Source organism: Lissotriton helveticus, chromosome 6 (assembly GCF_964261635.1).
Source record: "Lissotriton helveticus chromosome 6, aLisHel1.1, whole genome shotgun sequence".
Lineage (NCBI taxonomy): Eukaryota > Metazoa > Chordata > Amphibia > Caudata > Salamandridae > Lissotriton > Lissotriton helveticus.
In genome coordinates, this window is record NC_136067.1 from 104,136,068 (window position 1) to 104,162,291 (window position 26,224).

Sequence of the window (26,224 nt, forward strand, 5' to 3'; positions counted from 1 at the left end):
TCATGCATTTCATCACTAGCATGGACATCATTTCTACTATCGCACTCCATCTTTGCCACAATGGCTAAAAACAATCTGGGGATGGAGTCGATGCCCATGCGCACTGTAGTCCAGGGGAGGAGCCACCTATCTCGTGATACTTCGAAGACTCTTCCAGGACAACAATGTGCAATCATCCGGACCCAACACTAGGCGGCGATCTATGCAATAGATATGAATGTTAGCAGCCCTACATGCCAAGAACAGATGCATACTGGTAAGTAGCATAGTCATTACTTGAATTATCCAAAGGGCCAGTGTACAGTGAAAACCCCGTTATATAAACCAGTAAAATTGGTGAAAGGTGTCACAGACAAAATAAACTTTGTTGAAAAGTCCGTTCCCAAAAACCGGTCTAATGAAAGCATGTTATATCTTAGTACCCAGAGATCATAATCTCTGTTCAAGTATTGATTCACACTGTCCCAAATGAATGCAAGGAATTTAAACCGTGTATTTGTTCACATACCTGACTTTCTGTGTTTGCTTTTACATCAGTGTGCAAAGTATTTAATGTATTCTCCTTTTGTTTTGTTAGTGGGGAGTCTGGTGATGAAGCTGTTGATTCGGCTGGCCAACTTTCAAAGAAGCACTCGTCTATTGAAGGCGAGCCGCCTAGTCTAGACTTGGCAGAGGAAAATGTTGAAGTTGAAGCCGCATTTCGTCTCTGCTTAGAAGCTCTCCAGATCCCAGCACAGAAGATTAACAAAAGCAACGAGAAGCCCCTCCACTCAAGGCAAGAGGGCAGCCATCTGACCCCTATAGAGAATGAGGAAAAAGGCTGTGTGAAAAAGGACCTTCAGGGATCAAGAGAAGAGCAATTGGTCTGCAGAAAAACTGGAAGTGGTGCCAGCAGCTCTAGCACCAAGAGTGGAAGAATCAGTAAGAGGAGCAGCAGTGTTAGTAGCAGTAGCAGCAAGAGCAGCAGCAGTAGGCTCAGGCAGCCAAACAGAAGCAACTGTAGACCCCGTGCTAGTAGCAACAGTAGGAAAAGGGGTAGGAGCAGCAGTAGAGGCAGGAGCAGCAGTAGAGATAGAGGAAGGAGCAGATGTAGGCTTAGGAGCAACAGCAAACCCAGGGGCAGGAGCATGAGCGGACACAGAGGCAGGAGCAGAAGTAGAAACCGGGTGAGGAGTAGAAGTAGACATCAAACAAGAAGCAGAAGCAGGCCCCGAGTGGGAAGCTACAGCGCATCCCGAGGAAAGACCAGCAGTGGGCTACTGCCGCGAGGAAGGAGCAAGAGCAGAACGCGGAATACAAGCATCAGCAAAAAAAGGACACAAAGCAGCAGTACAAACAAGAGCAAAAGCACAAGCTTCAAACAAAGTAAAAGTCCTGTACGTAATCCCCGTAGGCTAATAAGGACAAAGAATAATGAAGTCACCATTAACGTAACTTTATTCAACGATGAGGTGCGGAAACCGAAAGTTGACCTATCACTGGGCTCCCTAATTCAGAGTTCAGCTAAGATGCTGCATCGGCAGAATCACTCTCTGTCCATTAAGAAGAGGCAAGCTACAAAGGATGGTGTGGCATCGAGTATATCCAATCATCTTGCGGCATCGAGTATACCCACTCAGGTTTGAGCACTATTTCCCTACATTTGGAAGCTGTTTGAGAGTGTGAAAAGATTTAGAGGTGTCTTTGCTGTAGACTGCAAGATTGTTCCTTTAGTGTTTACTCAGCTTTTACAGTGCACATTGTCTGTTTCGCAAAGTCCTGGAAATGTCCTTCTTATGGAAGATTATCATGAAACATTTTCCCTTTGTTTGTAATACCATTGTGATGTGAATTATGTTTTGTTTGTAACTTTTAGTTTGTTCTCCAGGGTGGGATCATCTCTGTTTATTTTTCTAGTGTTCCAAACATCCAGGGTTGGCACCCTATAAAACTTCAAAACTAGTATTTAACATTTTTTTTTTCTCAACTGGATTATGAAGAAGCACCAGAGATGGTCCAGTTATGATGAAGACTCTAATGCCCTGATCAGCAGTTTTTCACCTTTTGGATTGATTCTCGTAGTCTTTCACAGAGGATGACTTGGCACTTGAGTATTGGTTTGCATGGCACTCTGCTTTTTTGAGGCAGGGTTTCACTGGTTGTTTATGGTGCCTGTTTTCAAAAAAGGCAGATTAGAATACACCAAATAAATACATTGTCTGCTGTCTGAGAGATTATGGTTGAATTCCGAGACTGAAAGTGTATATAGACTGTCCGACTGGTTATAAGGATGAAGTGCTCTCAGGTTTGCTGACCTATTTCAGATGGTCTCGCTGCTGTTAAGGCAGTTGCTTTACAAAGTTGTTTTGCATAATGGCAGGCAAGTTAATTTCCTTGGTTGAGCCTCAGTCTAACTGCTGGCGCCTTGAAGTCCTTAAATACGATAATTTTCAGGACGCCTGAATGTAATATCTTTGACACCTGGCCTTCAGTCTGCCCCCAACATTGGAAGTGGTCTGTGCTTTGTGTCTCTCTCATGATTTCTTTCTTCATTAAGGATACAGCTGTTTTCATTGCTTGACTCATCTGACATTATTCATTTTTCTTAGTACTTCTATGACTTTGACTCTCATTGCGAAAGGTTAGGGGCATAATTTCCAATTCTGATCTATAATAACAACGAGACCAACACTTGAACTTGTATTTTGGCATAATCTTAAACACATTAAGACATTGATATTTTTTGTTGCTCAGAGTCGACTTAATACATTGTTTTTGATGACTAGACATTTACTCATGTTCGTATGGATTAGGTGATGTTAGTTACCTCCAAATAATGGGGTCTCCAAAAACACCTCTTTATGAATGAATGAAAGATGTCTTGTAATGCGCAGACTTAACCACAAGGGCATCAAGGCGCAAACAACAAACCAAACAATATACAGACAGGGGAAACAAAAAGGCTGATGCCACAGGGTTTACAATGACTTTAGTAGGCCTGGGAGAAGAGCCAAGTCTTCAGAAGTTTACGGAAAATCGCCAAAGATGCTTGGCTGGAGAGTTCTTGGGGGAGCGAGTTCCATAACTTAGGAGCCAAGGTGGAAAAAGCTCTTCCTCCCCATTTCGTCCTCTTGAATCTGGGGACAGTGAGTAGATTTCTGGAGGCTGAACGGAGAACGTATTTTCGTATCTAAATCTGATGTCAGTTGTCCACTTAATCTGCTGCAGAGCGTTTTTAATCCGAGGCAGATATGCAACTGTAGGGAACTTTACTTTCTGTTAAGGGTCGGGGCATCTCTTCCATTGTCCCCTAGCCACGGTACCTTTTGAGAGTGAGGCTCTTAATTCATGGAGTTGTGGCCAAACTCTTTTGCGTTCATGGGCTCCTTAACACCTTGAATGCTACAGCAATTTTCGCTGGGTGCTGGTCTCCCTTAAATCCCATTGTTCATGACGAGCTCAGCTCGTCATAAGCACACGAGCAGTGTACTGCATGACGAGCTGAGCTCGTCATGAGCATGGAAGGGGTTAAAGAAAGGCATCTAGGCATTCAGTCTATTCTAGGCATCCAATAAGTCTCCATTGTGTCCATCTCTTAAGTTGATAAGCCATGTCTATTGTATGTATCTTTCTTAGTATTATCACTTACCCTGCTACCCCTCCCCCTCCCCCCACCCCCACAAATCCAGGCAAGTTGGATGTATTAACTGTGGGAAAAGTTGGATCTTGGAAAATTCTTAATTTAATTGAACAGTCTAATTCCCTTAGAACACCCACACTCCTCCTTGTCCTTCCCTCACTTCTGAGGCACTGTTATCCTAGTCTTAGTCATTGGTGATGCTCATCTCATCTCGTGTGCATGGCCAGTGAGCAACCTAATAAAGTCCATCATAGAGGGCTGTAGAGTTACGTAGAGTGATGGGGAGATGCATCTGGGCTTACATTCCTAGAAACCTTCAGGATTTTAATAATTTGTTTTATTTATTCCTTCGTTATGAGTTGATTCAATACTTTGAAGTGAGGGGAGTAAGTTTATAGAGTGCTTTGCTAGTCCATTCAGTCACCTGAGTAGGGTTTGCTATTTTGGGGTTGTAAAGCTGCTTGTGATATTAGTGAACCAATTGACCTTGTTTAATAGCCTGTTACTATGCTGGTCGTTAATACTCTACAAATGATTGAACCCGTTTTGCCTTCAATGTAGTGGGCAGTAGTCTCTCGGCCTGCTTGCCCCCCTTGTAAAAACTTTGCAAAGCCTTGACAAAAGCATACTCTTCCTTGATGATCACTAACAACTATAGCTGTCTCCAAAATCCTAGAACCTTAAGGAAAGTGCTCTGGAAGAGACATTGTTTGCATGAGGGCTCTGTTTATTGCAAATCATTCTGCAGTTTGTCCACCTTGCGAAAAACCAGTCCCCCTCAGCTATAAAGCTACCACATACCACCTCCTTCAGAGCGTCTCAAGTTGTTTACTGACTACATTTGTTTGAATTGATAAATTGGAGGAATTCAGTAAAATGCTTTGAAACTACATTTTTGGCTGCCTGGTCTACAAAAATACATCATTCAGTCTCCAAGACTGTCTTCCAACCACTTCTCCTGCCGCTCATCGTAAGTAATGTTTCTCTGGAGATTGGTCTGAAAATATTACCACATGCTCTGCCTCTGTCTGTGACCATGGGTAAAAGAGGTATCTGTTGTGGGCTTAATTCACACCTGGAGATCCCTAAATCCTACCCAACAGATTACTCCCATTACATGTCTGCTCACAGAGCATCCACAGGTCAGTGTGATTTTCTTGGATACTGTTGTAACCAAGAAAATCACACTGACCTGTGGATGCTCTGTAAGCAGACATGTAATGGGAGTAATCTGTTGGGTAGGATTTAGGGATCTCCAGGTGTGAATTAAGCCCACCTGTGATACCCATTGTACTTCCTCTGTAGATCGTGATGTGCTACCCCATTTTTTGGGGGGAGTTTTATATAGCGCAAACTAGACCTGAAGGTATCGAAGCGCTCTACATGAGCACCAGTAGTGTTACAGATTAACACATTTATTTTTGTGAGGGAGATTAAGCGATTCTCCCAAAAACACAGGATTTTGAGTGTCCCTGCCGATACTGAAACCCGGTTCCCTGCTACGAAGTGGACCGTTCTAGCCATTAGAACACATCCTCTCCCCCTAATACCCCATACATTGTGATGTTTTGTCGACGTTGCGATTCAGCACCATATTACAGTCCTCTTTCACTGCCAAAGGCCTTGTGCCAATGAAAGCAGCATTTGAAGTGTGGATTTAATTAAAGCTTCTTGATCTGAGTTGTGACCATATATTGAGACTATAGTGCTTTCTCTCCCCTTCAGTGTTGCATTCAAGAGTAACCACCAGCTCTCCTTATCTGCATATGATTTAAACAATGAGAGTCCTACCAATGGTGCAACGATGTATTGGGTGGGGGATTACCATGACTCACTTGGCTGAAACGTAAAGTCCCACAAGTTAAATTAAGCTATTTTCAAATGCCTACCATTTGAGACCTATCCAAATCTCCACAACCACTCCAGAGGTTCACAAATAGCTTATTTCTAAGCAACTATGTGTTGGCTCTCCTACTCACCGTTATGTGCACTCGAACCTTACCCTTACCCATCCCCTCCTTAAACAAACAGGTGGGTGTGCATGCCAACCTGTCCCCACCCTACCTGCAAAGTGAAACCCAGAGTAGTGCAGATTACAGACTAGATCTCAGTCAAATGGACATGAACCGAACACCACTACGTTCCCCTCACCCCATCCTGCCTACTGTGCCCCACACCCTCACATGCCTTAGCACTCCAACAGTGCAGAACTTTCACCAAATTCATTGTTTGAGGGTGGGTAGTAATCCTTGCTGCAGAAGTGGAAGACAACGATCTCCTTTTTCCATTGTACGGCGAGAGGGGCAGTTGCATGAAATCTTTGGGCAAAAGGAGGCTCACCTTTCTAGACATGTACAGGTGATCAAGCAGCTTCTAAACTGGGATTCTTTTGTTTCTCTTGGGCATCTGGGCAGAGGCAATCTCTGTAACTTTGGTTCCTTGACCTGTCCAGATGATGCCCCTTCTAGTCCACTGGCTCGTGGTCTGTCCTCACACACCTGATGCCAATCAGTCGAACTCCTCAGACAAGTAAGTACGATTCTGAAGGCATCCCAGTCTAGAAAGAGAATAGCAATCAGACTGAATATCAACAACTGGTCCTACAGTCTGTCTTCCTTACATGGTTGTACAAGCTTCCATTGGGACCAGTCGAAGGTGAATCCAATACTAGGACGACCATTACATATACTTGTCTGTTGGTTAAGGCAGTATAATGGAGTAAATCAGAAAGTATATTTTTATTATGTTACAATACACTCCCTATCCAGTGGTAGAATTTTACCACTTGTTGCTGGCCGAATTTGTACACTTTTTACATATCATAGAGGCGGAGTTCAGTTCGGGTAGGTCTGCTGTGGCCTGTCTAAAGAGCCAGTGCTATGAAAGACAGGCACAACAAAAGAACACAGGCAGCAAACCCTGGGCTAAGAGGAAGTGGAATGAGCTGTGTGACTTACCGGCTTACCAGGCACACCTGCTTCCGAGAGCGGTCTCTTGCAGTGTCTAGAATGAATATTTCCTACCAAGCATAAAGGTGCCACCTTCCTTTGCAGCAGACACACCAGTCTATTCACAACATACAAGCACCGTTCATACATGTCCTACTCATTAAACTATTTATTTGATGGCAAGATATATTCGTCAAGGACACTAATCTGATAAAATGCTCCTCTTTCTCTAAGTTTTCAAAGGAATTGTCAGGACCTCACTTGTTCAAGGTTGTTCTTCTCAATTAGTGCTTGTGTGAAGTATATCTTGATTTCTGCCTGGAAGTGGTGAAGGAATTACTGACTAACTTCAGAGTGAGTTTTGCAGCAGTGGTAAATAGTAGGATGTTTTGGCAGATGTGTGGTAGGCAGTGGTCAGATGGAGAGGCCACTTGTCCACTAGACATTCCACATTGTGGAATTATGACTCTGAACGGTGAGTGAAGAGTGATTTTTTATTCTGCGTAACCCACTTTGTCGTAGCTTAAGTGGGTTGTAGACCCAGTGTCTTGTTAGGATGATTAATGTCAAGAATATTAGCTTTGGCCTGCAATCAAGATTCAGAAGTCTTGATATGAAGGAGACTAGGCACAGGTGCACTGTGGTTTGCTGACTTTTTATATTTATTTATTTATAAAGTTTTGTGTTGAGTCTCTGCAGGTGGATTTTGTTCAGTGCCTCTTTTGATTTCTTCCATTGACCTATCATGTCCTTTGACCGATTATGTCCTTTGATAAGTTAATGATCTTTGTTTCTTATTTCTTAAACAATGTCTTCTGACATGCTTTAGGGTGCATACATGTTTTGGTGGTGAGTCAAGTTTCTCCTTGTTGAGTTCGTTAAAGTGTTCGTAGGGAAGAGACTGTAATCTTGTGGCGGGCAGAAGTCTTCAGCAATCAATCAGGATTTTTAAAGCGTGGCAAATCACATGTGAGCTTCTCAAGGCCCTGTTGAGGAAAAACATGGAGAAGCAGTGAGAAACTAGGGAGAAGCAGGGGAAAACACTCAAAAAAGGGGCAGAGGAAGGAGAAAGTAGTATTAAAAAAGAGGAAAGAGCATGAAAAATAACGGGGGAAAGGAAGGAGAAAGCAGTAAAAGAAAAAAGTAGGAAAAGCAGAAACAAGGTAAAAGGTGGAGAAAGCACTCCGAAAATCAGCGGACGGAAGGAAAAAGCAGTAAAAAACTAGGCAAAAGGTGGAGAAAGCACTCAGAAAAACGGTGGACGGAAGGAGAAAGTAAAAAATGAGAGAGGCAGGAGAAAGCACTCGGAAAAACTGGAGGAAGGGGAAAGCCGTAAAAAACTAGGCATATGCAGGAGAAAGCACTCTGAAACTTGGGAAGAGAGCAGTAAAAAAGAGGTAAAAAGGAGGAGAAAGCACTCGGAAAATGAGGAAAAGGAAGGAGAAAACTTTAAGAAGAGAGGCAAAAGAGAGCAGTCAAAAAACGAGGAAAGATAAAGGAGGAAAAGAGGGGGAAAGGAGAAAGCAAAAAAGGAGACTAAAGCAGGAGACAGCACTCAGAACAAGCACTGGCAGAGCCAATAGGTCTCGCCTTTTGGCTTTGCAATGCTTTTCGCTGACTCTATTTAGGATTCAAACATAAACAGTGGCGTGCTGCAGCGGGAGGGTACCTCACTGGCTGCCGCAGGTGAAGGGGAGAGGGTGAGAGCAGCAGACTCTGTGCCTCCTCGGAGAAGGTCGTGGCACCTGTGGACCACCCGCTTTCGACCGGGTCTCCGTGGTAGCATGGTGAACATGGACAATGGGAGGGGGACGGGAACAAAGGGAATGGGGACAACTGGAGAGGGGCAGTAGCATGTTAAACACTGACAATGTTCAACACGGAGAACAATAGCAAAGGAAATGCCACAGCGGAAGGAGGCGGCTGCAAAGAAAAACACAACAAGAAATTAAAAAACAAGCCGAGGCAAAAGAAAAGGTAGTGCTGGTACCAAAACATATGGCCCGTATCGAAAGGATCCCTGCAGCAGGTGCCAACGCCAGGGCAGAAACAAAACCGCCACAAGGCGGAACAAATGTAATCTATCCACAAACCAAAACTATGTCATTTAGAAAGGCCGACTAAGTAACCAATCGCAAACCGTGGGCATGTGGTGGGTGTCATTCAACTTCCCAAAGACATTACAGCATGCCTCGTAAGGCAGCGCACGGTCACTGCCTCTGGGCTCGACCTAAAAGCTTGGTGTAAGCACAGCGTTGCAGGAGGATGGGCCTGGGGATAGAACTTATGAGGGAACGAGATGAGGTAGTAGTCGCTCCTGCAGGTTTTTTTTCTTTTTCTGTGACCAAGTATTATGTCCAAAGTATGGTTTGCTGTGTATGGAGCCCACTGACTAGTTTGCAGAGGTTGAGAGCTTCAGGATTTGTTGTAATGGTTCTTGATTGTGGCTTTGAAAGTTGGTTTTGTCTAAATGCCCATATCTCCAAAAATGCACAGTTTGTTTGAATAGATGCTTTTATAAGACATTTACACCAGCTATTCGTGAAAGCGCCATCATTTATTGGTGGTCTGTTTGTTAGTAAAAACTACCCAAGAGAAGAGGGGAGTATTGCCCTAGATGCGATTTGCAATCTGTCGAGCATATATCTTTGTGGTTTGTTGTGAGCCACTTCTGGCCTTTCTATGGCGATTTTATGTAAGGCTTCCATATGCCTGTAAAGATTGCCTTGTGGAGTTTGGTGCAGCATTGTCTATAAGTGACATTTTACCTAACAGTGTCTGGTTTTTAGTGTGATATCAGGTTGAATAATTTAAAAAAATGTTATTTGAATGTTTGTTGATTAACAATCATCTCAAGTAGGAGGATTGTTCAGTGTAGGGGCAACCAATAGCAGATACTTAGCTTTTAAAGTTTACTCTTTGTCCTTTCTAGGGCTTTCCCCTCTTTTATGAGCTCCCACCATGTTCTCTACCTCTTCATTGTCCCTATTGTGTTCACGATCATAAATACATATGCAAAGAAAGTAAACAAATCCTTGCTTTTATATAGGTTAGCTACATGTAGAGTTCTGAAATTTTAAGCTGAATGTGGGGATGTAAATATGTTTGGGACCCGAAATACATGCTGCATTATATGTTGCTTGGATTGTTCAGATATGTGGGCTATCTGTTGTAAACAATACCTTGCAGACAATGTCTTAGCAGTAAATATTTCACTTACAATATTTTCCAAGTTAAGGAAACCCATTTACTCTTTTAAAGATGTTAAAAAGTAGATTGTAATTGTTCTGAAAATATAATTCTGTAACAAGGACTTACATTCATGTATTTTTATTCTTTCAAAGGTGGAAAACGTTTTAACAAATGGTGTTAAAGGTAAAGAGCTTCCTCTTGCTGCAAGCCTGACTTTAAAAGAAGTTGAAAGCCCCTTCTCTCCTGCAGTTCAAAGGTTTTTGAAATTATTTAACCTCAGTGGCCTTGACCAAAGTGAGGATGATGCATCCGATGAAGAAAAGAAATCCTCTCGACTGGCGAGTAAATCACAGGAAGAAAATCTTGATAGCGCAAAAGAAAAAAACCTAGAAAATTCTGGCGCCATTGAGAATGGGGCTATGTCACTTAGCGACAAGAATGGGACTTTGCCGGAGCTAGCTCCACCTGTTAATGCCTCTGTTCGGAGAGACTCAGCGGCCCATAAAGCTTCAGTAGTCAATCAACAGAGCCCTGCCACAAATCCTGAAAAGCATGAGTATGAGATGATCCAAGAAGTACTTAAGGAAATCGGGCTTAACATTGGAGTCACAGAAATTGGCAAGCTTTCAACCCGTGCTCAAGGGCGAAAGAATGAACAGACAGTATCTGCAAGCTTTGCCGAGGGCCAAAGGCCTACTGAGCCAAGCATCCACTCTTCTGCGTCCACATTGGGGGAAACCAGCTACTTGGCAAAGTGTAAAGATATGGTGCCACAAACTCCGGCTACCGTGGGACAGCAAATTCCCACTCCTGCGATTGTGAGTGAGGTTAAAACTCCTGGATACGGTCATCAAAGCCAAACTTCTGCCATAATACAGCAAATACCTTCTCCAGTACTGGGGCAGCAGGTTCCTGCGTTGGAGTTGGGTCAACAAATGAAAGCCCCCATTTTGGCACAGCAACATGTTCCGGTAAACAGTGCACCTCCCATTGTAAATGCTCCTCCTACCACTGCCCCTGTGTACTATACTGCAAACTACACCCCTGCTCAGGTCCCACAGAATTACCCCCCACTTGTACCAGGCACACCTGCTGCTTATTCGCCATATGTGCCCCCACCAGGCTGGACTTCATGCCCACCTGACCAACAACGCAACATGAGCCATACCCCCACACTATCACCTGCCATCAATGTTAATACACCTAATGTGGCAACGGGAGCTTCAATGCATTTGCAGATTCCTGCCAGAGAACCACTGTCCGTCGAAAAGAACGAAGAGTTCCAAAAAAAGAAGGTTAGTGTTTCATGCAGTTCATCCATTTATTGCACTGCAAAACTGCTAATTTGCTAAATGCACAGTTGGAGAACACCATGCAGAGTCCTGCCACCTACTAAAATTAAGTACATTTTATCTAAACGTAACCCCTGGTGCTTCTTTGCCCTACTAACCGGACCAAAACATAATATGCAATGAGGTTATATTTTTCATAATTACCTGTTTTACTTTTTTACTACTGCATTTATGCAAGGCATCTTTTCTTCTCTCCCCAGCTTGTGCATCTGAAATGTTTCCTAGTTCAAGGCTCACATGCAGAGAAATTCAAAAAGTAAAGGCACTCTTCAATTGTGTATCTGTTTGTTTATGGCTCCAAAACAAAGAACTGCTTGAGATTTCTTTGTTTATTCTCTTAAAGATTTATTCAGTGCATTGGCACAATTCTCCGACTTCCACCTGAAAACTGCCAGCTAATCACCTTCTTATAGAAAAACCTGAGATCCCTCGGCTTTTTACCTAATTGGTTTTGCATTATGAATCTCTGCAAGTCACTCTATCCCCTCCCCTTCTATGAAGTCTTCCAGTTGATTGATAGCTATGGTATTCCTTTTTATCTTCCTTTTGTTTTTTAGGTCTCGCCTGCGACGGGGCATGTGCTGGATGCGTTTCTGCTTGTGAGAGATATTGCATACAAGGGGCTTCCAGCCCGCCCATTGCTTACCATTCGTAGGCTTCATTGTCACTCTTATTTGCTGTCATCTAATTGGGCAGTTGCCTGCCAGCTTTGCTTCTTTCATCTGAAGCAAGTGCTGATTGCTTCAGTTTGATTTCTGCCTTTCCATTGATCAACTGCAAATGAGGTGCTATTTTTTTCACTTGTTACCCTGTTGTCCTTGTTGTCTTCTGCTCCTTGCTAGGAGTTCTGACCTGCTGTGACCCTAAGCTTATGTGTCTGCACTCTTTGTTCCTGTAGTATGTGGTGTCCGATGAATGCGTCTTTTGGACAAAGTGCGAACGGCCGCATATAGTAATAATTTCAGAGGGCTCACCAATGGAACGCCAGTCTGCAGCTGATTTGTTAGCTATTTAATTTGGGTAACCGAGTCTGGCCCTGCGATTCGATTGAATACTTCATTTTTCCATTCCTTGCTGCATCAAAAGCATCATAAATGATACCTTTGACTAGGCTATTCAGAGACTACAAGCACACAAATGCATCTTTGTGACTGAGAGGCAGTCGCCTCACACCCCTCCCTGCTGATCTTGTATGAAAACCCATTCTTCCCAGCAACAAACATCATATCTAGATAGCTAACAGCGTGAATATCTGCTTCTATATGCAGACAGAAGCGAATGTCTGTCCCAGCATAGCTGCTGAGCAAATCAATCGGGGGATTATAAATCGTGCCACTCACCCGTGAGGATCTCAAGGCGCTAGGAGGGAGGGAGCCTTTCCCGATCAGTCAAAGAGCCAGGTCTTGAGGTCCTTCCTGAACGTGTGGAAAGTGCATGCAAAAGGCATAGCTTTGATCAAATTGAGTTTAGCTCGATCACATTTCTTTGTTCAGCTTTTATAGCCCTGGAGGACTTGTTCATCCATCACTATGCCAGTGCATCGCGAAGCGCACTTTATTTCTATGACTAAATAGAGTCTCTGGGAGTTGATCACTTGCTCCTGAAAAACAGTTCTCTTGAGGTCATCACTAAATCTTCTTGCTTCTGCGGTCTGTAAATCTAATTCTGTAACTTGGGTATTGGAATAAAGAATTATCTATGTGCAAGCTCAACACCTGTTACTTACGGGCTTCAGAACCACAGAAGAGACACGTGAAGCACTAATCCAAATGACATCATAAAGGTAGAGGGTGAGAGCTCAGTAGATTTCTATGCTTGGAGAAAGATGGCCTAGTTCTTTCTGAACCGGTAATGTTTGAAAATGCAAGGTCCTTTTTGATATGCTTCACCGTTGTTGTTGCTTGCCCCATCCTTCCGTGCCCTCTTGTTGTTGCTTTCCCCATCCCCTTTTGCTTGACCCATTCCACTCCCTCCTTGATGCTTGTCCCATCCTGCCAGAACAAAAGCTCAGACTCCTGAGGCGTGAGCCGGGAGTATAGGCGCTGTCTATTTCGTTTTAATATAGCTGCCAGCCGTTTTTAAACTTATTTGTTGCTTTTTACCACTTGCTGTATATACACTTACTTGTGCTCGGGGAATCGCGGGGATCAGCGGTAGGCATCCCTGTGACGCGGGCGGCGGGTCGGGCTGTTCCTGCAGGCTCACCCGGATTGGCTGCGAGGTCTGCCATCTTGGGGGGAGTGTGAGGTCAGCGGGGCAGTTCTTCTGGCCCAGGGACTACGAATGCAGACACTGCCACGCCCACACAGCGGACGCGCGCAGCGGGCGCGCCAAAGGCAAGCCCGTCTGCGCCCGTCTGCGCCCGTCCGCGCCGGGCCGCCAAGACCCCTGGACCTGCTACTACAAAACATATCGGGTATTCACGGGACGAACTAGTTTCCTTGAGCTCTCACTGTCCCTCCTCGCCTTGGGCTTTCTATGAGCCCTCCTTTCAGTGTCAACTTTGCCCTTTTCAGCTGCTCTCTTCTGAAAGGGCTGGACGCTTTGCCAGCCATACGACCTATAGGTTTTTGAGCCTGAATTGTCGCTCGTTGGCAAAACATCATGCGGAGGTTTTCGATCTCCTGGTCGACGAGCGCCCTGATGCCCTCTTCCTCACGGAAACGTGGCTTACTCACGACTCAGTGGCTGAGTCGTGGCTATCGTTGCCACCGGGGTATGTACTCACGGCAATTAATAGAGAGGGGGGCAGAGGGGGAGATATTGCAGTAATCACCAAAGAGGCCTACTCTCTCAGCTTTTGTAAGAAAACCATAGCGGGCTGCGAAAGTGCTTTATTTAAAATCCATTTGACCCACAATCTCACTATATCCGGCCTGCTTATCTATAGACCCCCAGGCCCGTCTAGTTTGTTCAGGGACAACCTATTATGTACAATTGGGTCACTGGCCAGCAAGTCAGCTAACTTTACCATTCTGGGTGATCTTAATCTTCACTTAGAGAGAGGGGGAAATGCCGAGGCTACGTGTTTCCTGGCGGACTTAGAAGCCTTCTAGCTGGTGCATCACGTCACTGACGTCACCCATGTGGATGGTCATCTGTTAGATCCTATCTTTTCTAACCTTAGTTCTTTGACTGTTCCCCCACCGGCCCCTCAGGCCTGGACCGACCACTTCCTGGTTTCTTTTTCTTTGCAATCTCAGGGCAAACCTGACGAGCCGCACGTAAATCGAGCGCTCAAACGCCCTTGGCACAAACTGGACCCAGACCATCTTTCTGGCTGGCTAACTGAGCACCGGCCGCAACTTCCAAGCGATGCGGAGGAGGCCAATCTGTGCCTCCAAGACTGGCTGACAGCGGGTCTGGACAGCTGTATCCCAGCCAAAAGAGGGGGTAAGAGCCGTGGGCCTACGAATCCCTGGTTCTCTGAATCTCTTACGTTGGGAATAAAAGCATTGCAAGCAGCTAGAACGCGCATGGAGACGCTCTTATGAACTGTCAGCTAAGACAGTGTATCGGGCAGCCATTAAACAGTACCACAAAAGCATTTGCAGAGCCCGGGCTGACTATGTGGCCAGTAAAATCTTATCCAGCTCTAACCTTGCTAAAACCATCTTTTCGCTGCTTAACGATATGAAGAGTGCAGGGATCACGAGGACCTCTTCTATCAACTCTAACCAAAAATGCGATGAGCTAGCCCAGTTCTTCCTGAATAAAGTAGAGCTGATCTATAGGTGGCTACCGACGATGCCTCCCCTTTCCGATGCTGGGCTGCTAGGCGTGCCTGGCATCTCAGGGGCAGTCAGTTTGTCCTCCTTTCCTCTCCTGACCTTGTCAGGCTTTGAGACCTTGTGCTAAAAAATCAGGTCTGGCTTCCCGGCAGATCCACTGCCACCTGACCTTCTTCGTCAACTCTGTCCCTCAATCTCCCCGGTATGTCTTGAGCTGGTTAACCTATCTTTGAGCTCAGCTTCCGTCCCCCGGGCGTGGAAGCATGCCAAAGTGGTCCCATTATTAAAAAAAAGCCTTCTCTGGACCCGAGTGACCCTGGGAACTACCGTCCAATTTCCCAGCTCCCTTTTTTGGCCAAGCTGGTGGAATCCCATGTTCACTCAATCCTGGCCGAATTCCTTGAGCAGAACGCTAGCCTCAATACAACTCAGCATGGTTTTCGGCCACAGCACAGCACTGAGTCTGCTCTACTTACCGTATCAGAGTGCATCCCAGGGAGTTTGGACACAGGGGACTCTGCGGCACTGGTTCTTCTGGACCTTAGTGCCGCTTTTGATACGGTCTCCCATGAGATCCTCTTGAATCGTCTCAAGGAGGTGGGACTGAGGGACCTGACACTGACCTGGTTGCGATCCTTTCTTGAGGACAGGTCCTTCCAGGTCCTAGTTCCTCCATACAACTCCCGGGAGGCTGCTTTACATCGGGGAGTACCACAGGGCTCCGTTTTGAGTCCCTTGTTGTTCAACCTGTACGTCAGACCTCTGGCCGAGGTGGCCAGGAGCAGGCGGCTGTCACTGGTGTCCTACGCCGACGACACCCAATTGGTGTTTGCCTTCTCGAAGAGGTGTGACAACAACCTGATTAAGTTTAAGGATGATCTTTTGGCAATCTCGGACTGGATGGCGGCTAACTATTTACAGCTGAACGCCAGCAAGTCCGAGATTCTCCTCTTTGGCAGGGATCGCGAGCTGTGGTCCGACCAGTGTTGACCGAATCACCTTATGCCCGCCCCTGTCCCCAAAGAGGCAGTGAAAAACCTGGGCGTATGGTTTGATAGTAATCTGTCTTTTGAAAAACAGTCAAAAGCCGTCGCAGGGACCTGTTTTGGACTTTTACGTGGCCTTAGACCGTTGCTCGGGGTCTTTCCCCCTAAGGTGCGACAGACTATCATCCAGGCATCTATTGTGTCCAGACTGGATTATGCTAACTGTCTCTATCTGGGCGCCAATAATGCGAGCATTCAACGTCTTCAGAGGCCCCAGAATGCGGCGGCTCGGCTTTTGGTCGCTCTACCTAGATCGCACTCAGTTGCCCATGTGCTGCCTAAACTCCATTGGCTGCCAGTTGAGCGGCGTATTGAGTTTAAGGCACTGTGTTACTGCCATAAGATTCTGGCACGACAGGCACCGCCAGGGCTATTCCATCTGCTTAAGTACTATGAGCCAGGACGCATACTTCGCTCTGCTGATCTTGCCTTGGTCCGTGTCCCACGCATCCGGAGAGCGAGGGCCGGTGGTCGTTCTTTGGCTACCTGGCCGCAAAACTCTGGAACTCCCTACCCTTCTCGATGAGAGTAATGCAGAATCATCTGGCATTTCGCAAAACCTTAAAAACGTGGCTTTTCCCCAGCTAGAAATGTATCGACCGCCAGTTACTTCCTAGCTCCGGTTCTTGGGTTTCTGATAGCGCTGGGACGCCTCGTCGCTGTGGCAGCTATGCGCTCTATAAATCCTAAAAATAAATAAAATAAATAAAAGCGATGGGAAGAAGCAAGCTTTGGCCGTGTCCTTGCACTTTTTTCCTAACTTTTAGCCTTGCTGCTCTGCAGCTGCTCTACAACATGGTTAAAAACATTTCAACAGTCAGTAGTTCTCTCATAGGTGAGAACTGTTGGTCTTGATAATGCTTGTTTGAGGCGGCACCACTGATGAGATCTGCCTGCTCTCTTGAAGTAGGTGGATCACTATGCTTTTTGAAGTGGATAACTATGCTTTTTGAAGTTTCTGGTGCTCACTTGTGGCTCAGTTAGTCTGAGGCTGTTATCTGGTATAGAGGAATAACTTGTAGCTGAGTAAGTTTGGGATGGATTCTGACGCAGAGCAATTACTTGTAGTCACGGAAACCTAGCATCAAAGTCAGACATTGAATAATCACATCATACGGCGGCAGACAGCCAAACGCAGAAGATGACATGTCTCTTAGAAGCAGTCTGACACTAAGGAATCAGTTGCCACTGAGTCAGTCGAGCCTTCAGCAATCACTTGTTTCTGAAATGCAGTCTGGCTTTAAGGGATGACCAGATATGAATTGTCCAAGCGCTGGTAGGGGCAGAGGGGTTAATGTGGAATTGATGCAGCCTAGTACAAAGGGATGACTTGGCACTGAGGGAGCATGACCCTGAGGGAACGCTTGATTCTTGGATGCAGTCTAGCATCGAAGCAGTCTGGTGGGAGGTATAACTGGATCCTTATATCAAATAGAACTTAGATGCAGTCTGATAGTAAGTATTAAATTGAGTTTTAGATGCAGTTTCAGCGTGAATAATCACTTAAACTTAAAACCGAATCCGATCATATATAGACTCCGCCTGATGTGGGCTCAGTTCTCTAAGCTCTGTTAAAAGAATAAGGACACCTGGGCAAGAGTCAAGCTGGGCGACGGGTTCAGTACAACCCCAAGCGTCCACACACAAGGCTTGAAGCAAGGCTGCGTCTTAGCTCCCAGCCTATTTAACTTGTTCCTATCAGACATTGCACCATACATTGAAAAACCCGATTCCCACCCACCGAACCTGGCTAACGAGTCGGTCGCCATCTTACAATATGCAGATGATATTGTTTTGCTGAGCCAAACTCCTATCGGCTTACAGAGATCGATAAACAATCTTTCAGCTTATTTGGATCAGGAACAACTGGAGCTAAACAAAGATAAAACCAAAATTGTTAGCTTAGTGGACCCAAAAAAAAACAAGTTTAAATGGTCGGCCAAAGGGGCAACTGTGGAGGAGCAGCGCTCATACAAATATCTGGGCATAGCAATCGGGCAGGGCGGATCTTATAAAGAACATAAATCAGCCCTAAAAGCAAAAGCTCAATCATTAATATATGCATATAGATTATTACGCAAAAAAGTGGACAGTCCGAATTATACACATCTGTTAAAAGTAATGGCAGCCCAAATCCAGCCCAGCCTGTCCTACGGTCTGGTTCCCTGGTGCGGCAAGGAAGCGCACTTTTTGAACGAGCTTCAGACAAAGATCTATAAGGCCGTTTTTGACCTGCCAAGGTCTGCCTCCCCTTCCCAGGTCAGATTGGAATTCGGCCTTCACCACCAGAAATTCCGGGGAATGAGTGGCTTCATTAAACTGTTATAAATTCCGCTATTCAAACCCGGGTACCCTGAACAGATTATACTGGGATGAAATTAAGCACCAGTTGAACCTTAAAACACCAAACTCCTGGGGAAGCTTTCTGAAACCATCTTTGGCTGAGCTGGAACTAGAAACAGTATTGGAAAACCGGGCAGACAGAGCAAATTTGGGCAAAGCAGTAAATATTGCGGCAAAAAAGAAATCCCTGCTGGCTGACAAAAAGGCAATCACCAAGCGCCGGCACGGGTGGACAGTCATTAATTCCTACAGATCTTTAAAGCCACAAGCATACTCATCTGCCCACTATAGCCTACAGCTAAAAAAGAGCTTCATAAATTTTCGATTGGGCGCGCATGACTCAAAGGACCTGTATTCATCTTGGAAAAAGACTTTCCAATCGGAGACCTGTCGATTATGTGGCTTTAAACAAGAATCTCTAACCCACTTATTATGTGCCTGTCCAGCAGTTCTGGTCCAGAGGAGACAGCACTTAAAACATATCTTCAAGGATCTGAATATCCGTTCAAGCAGGCAAGCGGTGATATGCTGGCTGGAGGGCACGTCCAACATCTTGGCCTGCTGGGGGGTCAAATTCATGGCAATGGTTAGTAGACTTTTACAGCAAGCTGACGGAGAACACACACAACAAGCCGACCAACGCATTCATGTAAAAGCAGAATCCTCATGAGCGGTCGTAGGCCTCAACAAAAAGACCGCTCAGGAAACCGAAGTTGAACATTGGGGCCTTATTAACATCATCGTTGAGAAGTGTGGCTCACTGGTTAGAAGCGGCAGACCCTGAAGCAAAGGTCGGCCCGGGACCAGGGTTCAATTCCCGACGCGGCAGGGTCTTGGGTCAATGTCCGCGGACTCGATAATTCTCGCTTAGGTGCCTAAGCTAACCATGGGTCCCACTCTGCAGCTCTGGGCAATAGCTTGCTTAATCTCCACAACGGCCCCAGCAACGCCGGGGATGCCTGGCTTCACCTTGGGGTGCCCTCTCACAGGGAAAGCCAGGACAGGTTCCCCAGCGGTATACAGCGCCAGGACACCACGTAACGAGGTAACAGTGCGCTTTACAAGTATACATACATACATACATCGTTCCCCTTAAGGGGTTTGTACATTGTGAACCTTGACGTTCTGAGTTTTAAATTTTAGCCCCTTCGGTGCTGTCTTATGCCGCCTAATTGATAGCCCGGTTTTTTCTGTGCTTTAGCCAGGAGCCGGGGAGGGACTACATCGGAATAAAGGCAAAGAGCAATAAAGGTTTTATGTCAGGAGAACACTGTTAAAGTAGGAATCCTTATATATGAATTTTAACGATAACAATTTTGTATTTGAGTACCCGAAATACGGTATTGTTAAAACCAGGTGCATTTTAAAACTGGATTGTAATGATTCTTCTTAAGTAAGTTTTTATCCACTCCAGGGGGGTATTGTAATGATTTTAATTAATCAAATAATAAAAAAGAATTTGATTTGAATAAGTGATTTTTATAATACCAATCAAAAGCTACTTCAAGAGTGCACTTAGATCAATGACATCTTACACTATGTAAAATGTAACATATCAACCAAGCTGGACTAGCTTGCAAATGTGAAGTTTTAGGTTTTTGGTGCAGTACATGAGCAATAAGTCAAAGACTAAGGGGATGGCAGTTCCAGATGGAATGGTCTCCAAGAAGCTGCAGCCTAGTGGGGGGCGGGGCAGGTTGGACACAGGGACCGTAAGTGCAGGATATCATATGAAGGGTAGCCCCAGGATATATAGCTCATATACAGCAACCACCAGAAAGAGCAGACCTGCCCATAGAAGCCCAGCTTTGGATTTTGGCAAACTAGAGCGCCTTATGACAAGTGTATTAGGCACCAAACACTAAATCAGACCCCCAGTCTCGAGTAGGAAGCCAATATAAAGTATGCAAGAGAAGACCAGTTTAATAGAAATAATAAGTTCTCTGCACCATACAAGCTAAATAATTTTTGGAAATAATTTTGGACCATGTAAAAGAGAGTAGATATGTAGGAACGTTTATACAGGTATCAACTGGAATAGACTAGTAAAATTACTTTCATATTTTCACTTTACTAATTCACCACGAATCCTTTATGGGTTCCGGAGTAGCATGCTACTTGCCGAAAAAGCGCTTTGACACCTCGTCAGGGGTCATAAGTGATATATAAATGCAATTACAATACAATACAGTTAAAGGTGCAATCGGCAGGTGCCCAATGTCATGGAGAAAGAGAAGGAACTTCCTCAAACATGAATGATGGAGAGGGCAGTTGGGTACTAAGCCCAAAATTTGAGAAGAAAGAGGGAGACCAGCATTCAAGGTGACTGAGTTTTCAAATTCAGGAGGATGCAGTGACCCACTTTGTCAAATGGTGCAGATCTGGTTAAAAAAGGGCCCTCTAATGGAAAGGTGTGCAGGGACATTGTCTTTGTGGTTATCAAGGGCCTTGCAAGAGGAGATGCTGGTGCTTATTCATAAACAAAAACACAATAGGAAAATGAACAGGGGCGTGAGCCAAGGTTTCTAAGCACACAAAGTGCCAGATCTGCTGAATTCTTCATTCAAAGGTGTGAATGGTTGCCCTGCATGACCAAAGGGTAACAAAAACTGCTGGTTTCTGGTGACTGGATCCAAGACAAACTGGACACAGTGGAAGAGAGGCTGGCAGCTCAGGAGACTAGGCTGAACATACTGAAACAAGATTGTAGGATGCTGAAAAGAGAATCTCCTCCTCTGAGAGAAAACTAGACAGTTTAGGCCAGGTTGTTTAACAACTGCCTGAGAGATCCTTGAATGCTTCTGAATTTCAGTGCTGTGCTCTGATGTCTGGAGCGTTAGGTGGAATGTCTTGATGCATTATGCTGCACAAGAACTTGTGGACTTTTGCTGAAATAAAGCTGAATCCGACATGGTGGCGTGCCTGGAATTGTTCCTCCACCAGCAGTGCTGTGTGGGCTCTGTAGACTCTTCCTCAAAAGTCAGAAATGCTACCGGACTTCAAATCATACTGATGATGAGCAGCAGTCTAGCTGCATCCTGAGATGTTTTGTGGTTAAAAGGCCGTCTAGTCACCCAGCACCTTGTGTTTTGACCTACTTCCCATCTGCATCATTATGCTTGACCTGTCACCAATGCTTGATACTGTTGAGAAACCCCTTCGTAGACTGATTGAGGAGGTTGTTTTGTCGTGGAGAGTCAGTGGTTTCTCCAGCTCTTTTCCTTCCAAAAAGCATTAGTCTTTAATTGCTCATCATTGTGAATCTAAACATTTTCTGGTATGTTGTTGTGTTCCACAGCAAAAGGCACACAATTGATGGACGGAATGCAGAACAAATCAAAACATTCACCCCCAGTCAAGAAATCTGGATTAAATCCACCATTCCTTTGCTCACCATGCCACCCCAGTTTAGACCTGGCCATATGCAAATCAGTCCTGACCCTGTGCTCATGGGAACAGTCCAGCCTGAACTGCCAAGCCAGGTCCTCCCTGGACCGGAAACAAGCATCCTAGGACCGGTTTCGGGGTTTCAACCCTCTTCAGCCAGGATCGCTTGATTCCACTGGCACAGTGAGCCCAGGACCCACGCCTGGGCATACCTGGCGCACTTAGGGCAGAGAAAGCAAAAGGCACACAGTTGATGGACGGAATGCAGAACAAATCAAAACATTCACCCCTAGACAAGAGATCTGGGTTAAATCCATCATTCTTTTGCTCACCATGCCACCCCAGTTTAGACCTGACCATATGCAAATCAGTCTTGACCCTGTGCCTCATGGGAACAGTCCAGCCCGAACTGCCAAGCCAGGTCTTCCCTGGACTGGAAACAAGCATCCTAGGACCGGTTTCTGGGTTTCACCACTCTTCAGCCTGGATAGCTTGATTCCAGTGGCACACAGTGAATGTATGACATTGTTATGTATTCTGTCCATCAATTGTTCTTTTTGCATTAGTCACACCAAGTGGGACGGGTATGCGCAGACTTGAGTCCCGTGCTCTCCACGCCACTGGAGTCAAGCTATTCTGGCTACTGAGGGCTGAAAGCCCGAAACCGGTCCTAGGATGCTTGTTTCCAGTCCAGGGAGGACCTGGCCTGGCAGTTCGGGCTAGACTGTTCCCATTGGGTGCAAGGTCAAGACTGATTTCCATATGGTGGGGTCCAAACTTGAATGGCATGGTGAGCAAAACAACAATGGATTTAGGCCCATATCTCTGTACTGGGGTGAATGTATGACATTGTTCTGCATTCTGTCCCTCAGTTATTCTTTTAGCTGTTGTGTTCCTGAGGGCTCTTCGTTTTATCCAGCCCATAAAACATTTACAACGAGCCATTGTCTAATATCATAAAATCATTCCAGTTCAGAGTAGTCTTGTATACCAATGACTAAGTTCGAGGCATGTGGGCTGCTGAATTCATATCTATAGCATAGATCGCCGCCTAGTGTTGGGTCCGGATGATTGCACATTGTTGTCCTGGAAGAGTCTTCGAAGTATCACGAGATGGGTGGCTCCTCCCCTGGACTACAGTGCGCATGGGCATCGACTCCATCCTCAGATTGTTTTTTTCCGCCATTGGGTTCGGATGTAATTTCGTTATCTCCAGTTCGGAATCAACATACACTTTTTCGAGGCCTGAAGGCCTTTTTGACCCGTCGGTATGGTTTGCGTTCGGTTCCCGGTTCAGTTCCAACTCAGTTCGAGTCGGATATACGGGGAGTCGTTTGACTCTTCGGCGGTCGAGGCCCAGTCGACGCAGCAAGACTTTCGACGGCATGGAACGGAGTCCGTTCAAGAAGTGTCCCGTATGCGGATCGAAGTATCCCAACATCGACGTCCATCCAGTGTGCAACAAGTGCCTGTCGCCGGACCACGACGAGGCCAGCTGTATGGCCTGTTCCAGGTTTCGTTCGAAGAAGATGATTCGGCTTCGGCGCGTGGCGCGCCTCGAGGCCCGGCGCTCGGCCCTGGCACCGGTGGACATCTTCGACGACGAAGAAGCGGACGAACAACAGGTTCAGATGCAGATTTCACCTCCAACGGTGGACATCGAATACGACTATGAAGCGGATGTCGAAGGCCAAGACTTAGAAGTCGTCGACGAGGTAGGAGACGACAATGAGGCCTATGGGGCCATGGAAGATAGCTCAGAGGAAGAGCTATGCCCCGTTCGAACAATTACATTGGCTCAGGTCGAGGGATCGCCACATGGCCTTACCCAAGACCTTATACCAGCATCCACGGCCCCGCCACGGACACTTCGGCAGAGCCGCCATTGTTGAAACCGAAACTGAAACCATCGGTGTCGACAAAAACAAAAATGGTCGAGGCGCCATCGAAACCGAAGGCGTCTGCTCCCCCATCGACGCCATCGTCTTCCGAGGTGTCGGGGCTATCGAAGCCGAAGAAGGCTATCGACCCGGTCAAGGTGCCAAAAGTGGTCAAGGACGTCGAGCCGAAAACCAGAAAGGGCGTCGACTCGGAGTCCAGCAAGGCCGTCGAGCAGAAGTCAAAAAAGACCGTCGAGCCGCAGTCAGGCAAGGGCGTCGAGCCGAAAACTGGGACCCCGAAGCCAGTAGTCAAGGCCGCCGATCCGAAACCGTCGGCGTCAACGTCTGCGGCCACGGACAGAGATCGTAGCGCTCCTAAGAAGGATGCTCCTACGCCTCAATCAGAAAAGCCGAAGTCCTCGACGCTCGGGTCTTCCCCTGTGGGTGGACCGAGGTCAACTGTCGGGTCGACGAAACCGTCCGCTTCCTTTACGAAGCAGGTCTCGGACTCCCTCAAGCGAATTAGGGACAAGGCTTCAGCGTCGGAACCAAAGACACCTTCAACCCCGAAGCAAGCTGTCCCGACGACAAAGACTTCGACGCCGATCCTCTTCACGTTGCTGCCGAAGGTGGCGCCGAAGGCCTTCGCACCACGGTCGGTGCTCAAGGACTCTGTGGTGTCGAAGCCGACTCACCCGGCTGGGAGCTTGAAGCATCGACCACCCTTACTAGAGGAGCAGTCGGAGCATTTCATCGATGCCGACACCGGGAAGCTTACGCTTTTACAAAAGAAAAATCACGGCATCGCAGCCTTTGGAGTCATACACAATTCCTCTAAAGCGCAAAAGGCCTGCTCCAGAATCACCGGTCTTTGTCGAACTGATAGTTCCTCAGACTCCAAGACTTGCAACGCCCTCACCCACTTACTCTCATGGAGAGGATGCCGGGGAGCAGGATGAATGCCAAAGCTTTGCCGCCAGGTTCCCTCACCCACAGTCGCAAGGCAATGCGATATGGATGAACTGGTCAGGCAGATTTGCGTACGCTTTTCCCCCAGCACCTCTCATACCGCTGGTGGCAAGAAAGCTAAAGCTAAAGCAGCACTCGATGACACTCATCCTGGTTGCTCCAACGTGGGCACGCCAACCATGGTACACCACGTTTCTAGAACTCTCCGTGGTACCGCATCAAAGGCTGCACCTCACACCCAGGCTCTTGACGCAGAACCATGGCGACATTCAGCATCTAGATCCGCAACCGCTCAATCTGGCGATCTGGCTCCTGAGGTCTTAGAGTTTGGCTACCTTGATTTGCCTCCTGAATGCATGGACATCATCCGGGAGGCAAGAAAGCCCACTACCAGAGCTTGCTATGCAGCGAAATGGAAGCGGTTTGTCATTTACTGTACAGAACACAACATTAACCCGCTAGATGCATCCATTCCTAATATCATCTGCTATTTGTTACATCTTTACAAATGCAATCTAGCGTATGCTTCCATTCGGATACACTTCTCCGCCATATCGGCTTATCTCCAGAACAGGCAGCATCTCTCTGTTTTCAGGGTGCCTGCCATTAAAGCCTTCCTAGAGGGGCTGAAGCGGTTCATCCCTCCCAGAACCCCGCCAGCTCCTGTGTGGAACCTCAATGTGGTCCTCACCAGTTGATGGGCCCACCTTTTGAGCCTCTACATTCATGTGAGATTCAGTTCTTAACATGGAAAGTGGCTTTTCTCATTGCCATTACGTCTCTACGACGTGTTAGTGAGCTACAGGCGCTCACTGTACAAGAGCCATTTATTCAAATTCATTCCAACAGGGTGGTACTGCGCACTAACCCTAAATTTCTTCCTAAGGTGGTTTCGCAGTTTCATGTCAATCAGACCATCGAACTGCCCGCATTCTTTCAAAATCCTGAAACAGTAGCAGAAAGAATGCTCCACGCTCTTGATGTCAAACGCGCTTTGATGTACTACATCGATAGGACAAAGGATTTTAGGAAGACACAACAACTCTTTGTTGCCTTTTCGCCACAGCACAAGGGCAACCCCATTTCCAAAGCAGGGATAGCCAGGTGGATCGTTAAGTGTATTCAGATTTGCTATCACAAGGCTAAACGCACTTTAACGGTCCCCCCCAGAGCCCACTCCACCCGCAAGTTGGGGGCCTCCATGGCGTTCCTGGGTAATATTCCTTTGGAAGATATTTGTAGAGCAGCCACATGGTCTACACCACACACATTTACTAAACATTACTGCGTAGATGTGCACTCCAAACAGCAGGCAGCTGTAGGACAGGCTGTTCTTAAAACACTTTTTCAGACTTCTGCAGCTGGCACAGGCGGCCGCCGTTAATGGAGGGACTGCTATGTATTCTATGCTATAGATATGAATTCAGCAGCCCACATGCCTCGAACTGAATATGCTACTTACCAGTATGCATCTGTTCTTGGCATGTAGGGCTGCTGACATTCATATCGCCCACCCTCCTCCCCGGCGCCTGTAGCGGCTGCAGACTTTCTTGCATTTACTCTTAAGCATGGCCATCGCTTACACTATTACACTCCATCTTTGCCACAATGGCTAAAAACAATCTGAGGATGGAGTCGATGCCCATGCGCACTGTAGTCCAGGGGAGGAGCCACCTATCTCGTGATACTTCGAAGACTCTTCCAGGACAACAATGTGCAATCATCCGGACCCAACACTAGGCGGCGATCTATGCTAT

The 26,224-nt window shown here is 46.4% G+C and overlaps 1 protein-coding gene across 3 annotated transcripts in view; it reads left to right on the plus strand.

Moving 5' to 3' along the window:
* LOC144762289 (uncharacterized) overlaps positions 1-26,224 on the plus strand; it is a 383,652-nt gene that overhangs the window by 247,290 nt on the left and 110,138 nt on the right. For all 3 annotated transcript variants that reach the window (XR_013596075.1, XM_078647431.1, XM_078647429.1), the window contains exons 3-4: positions 578-1,619; positions 9,912-11,054. Coding sequence is in view for 2 of the 3 variants with exons in the window: in XM_078647429.1 (XP_078503555.1) it covers positions 578-1,619; positions 9,912-11,054 (2,185 nt within the window). In the remaining variant the exon portion in view is untranslated. The remainder of the gene's footprint in view (positions 1-577; positions 1,620-9,911; positions 11,055-26,224) is intronic.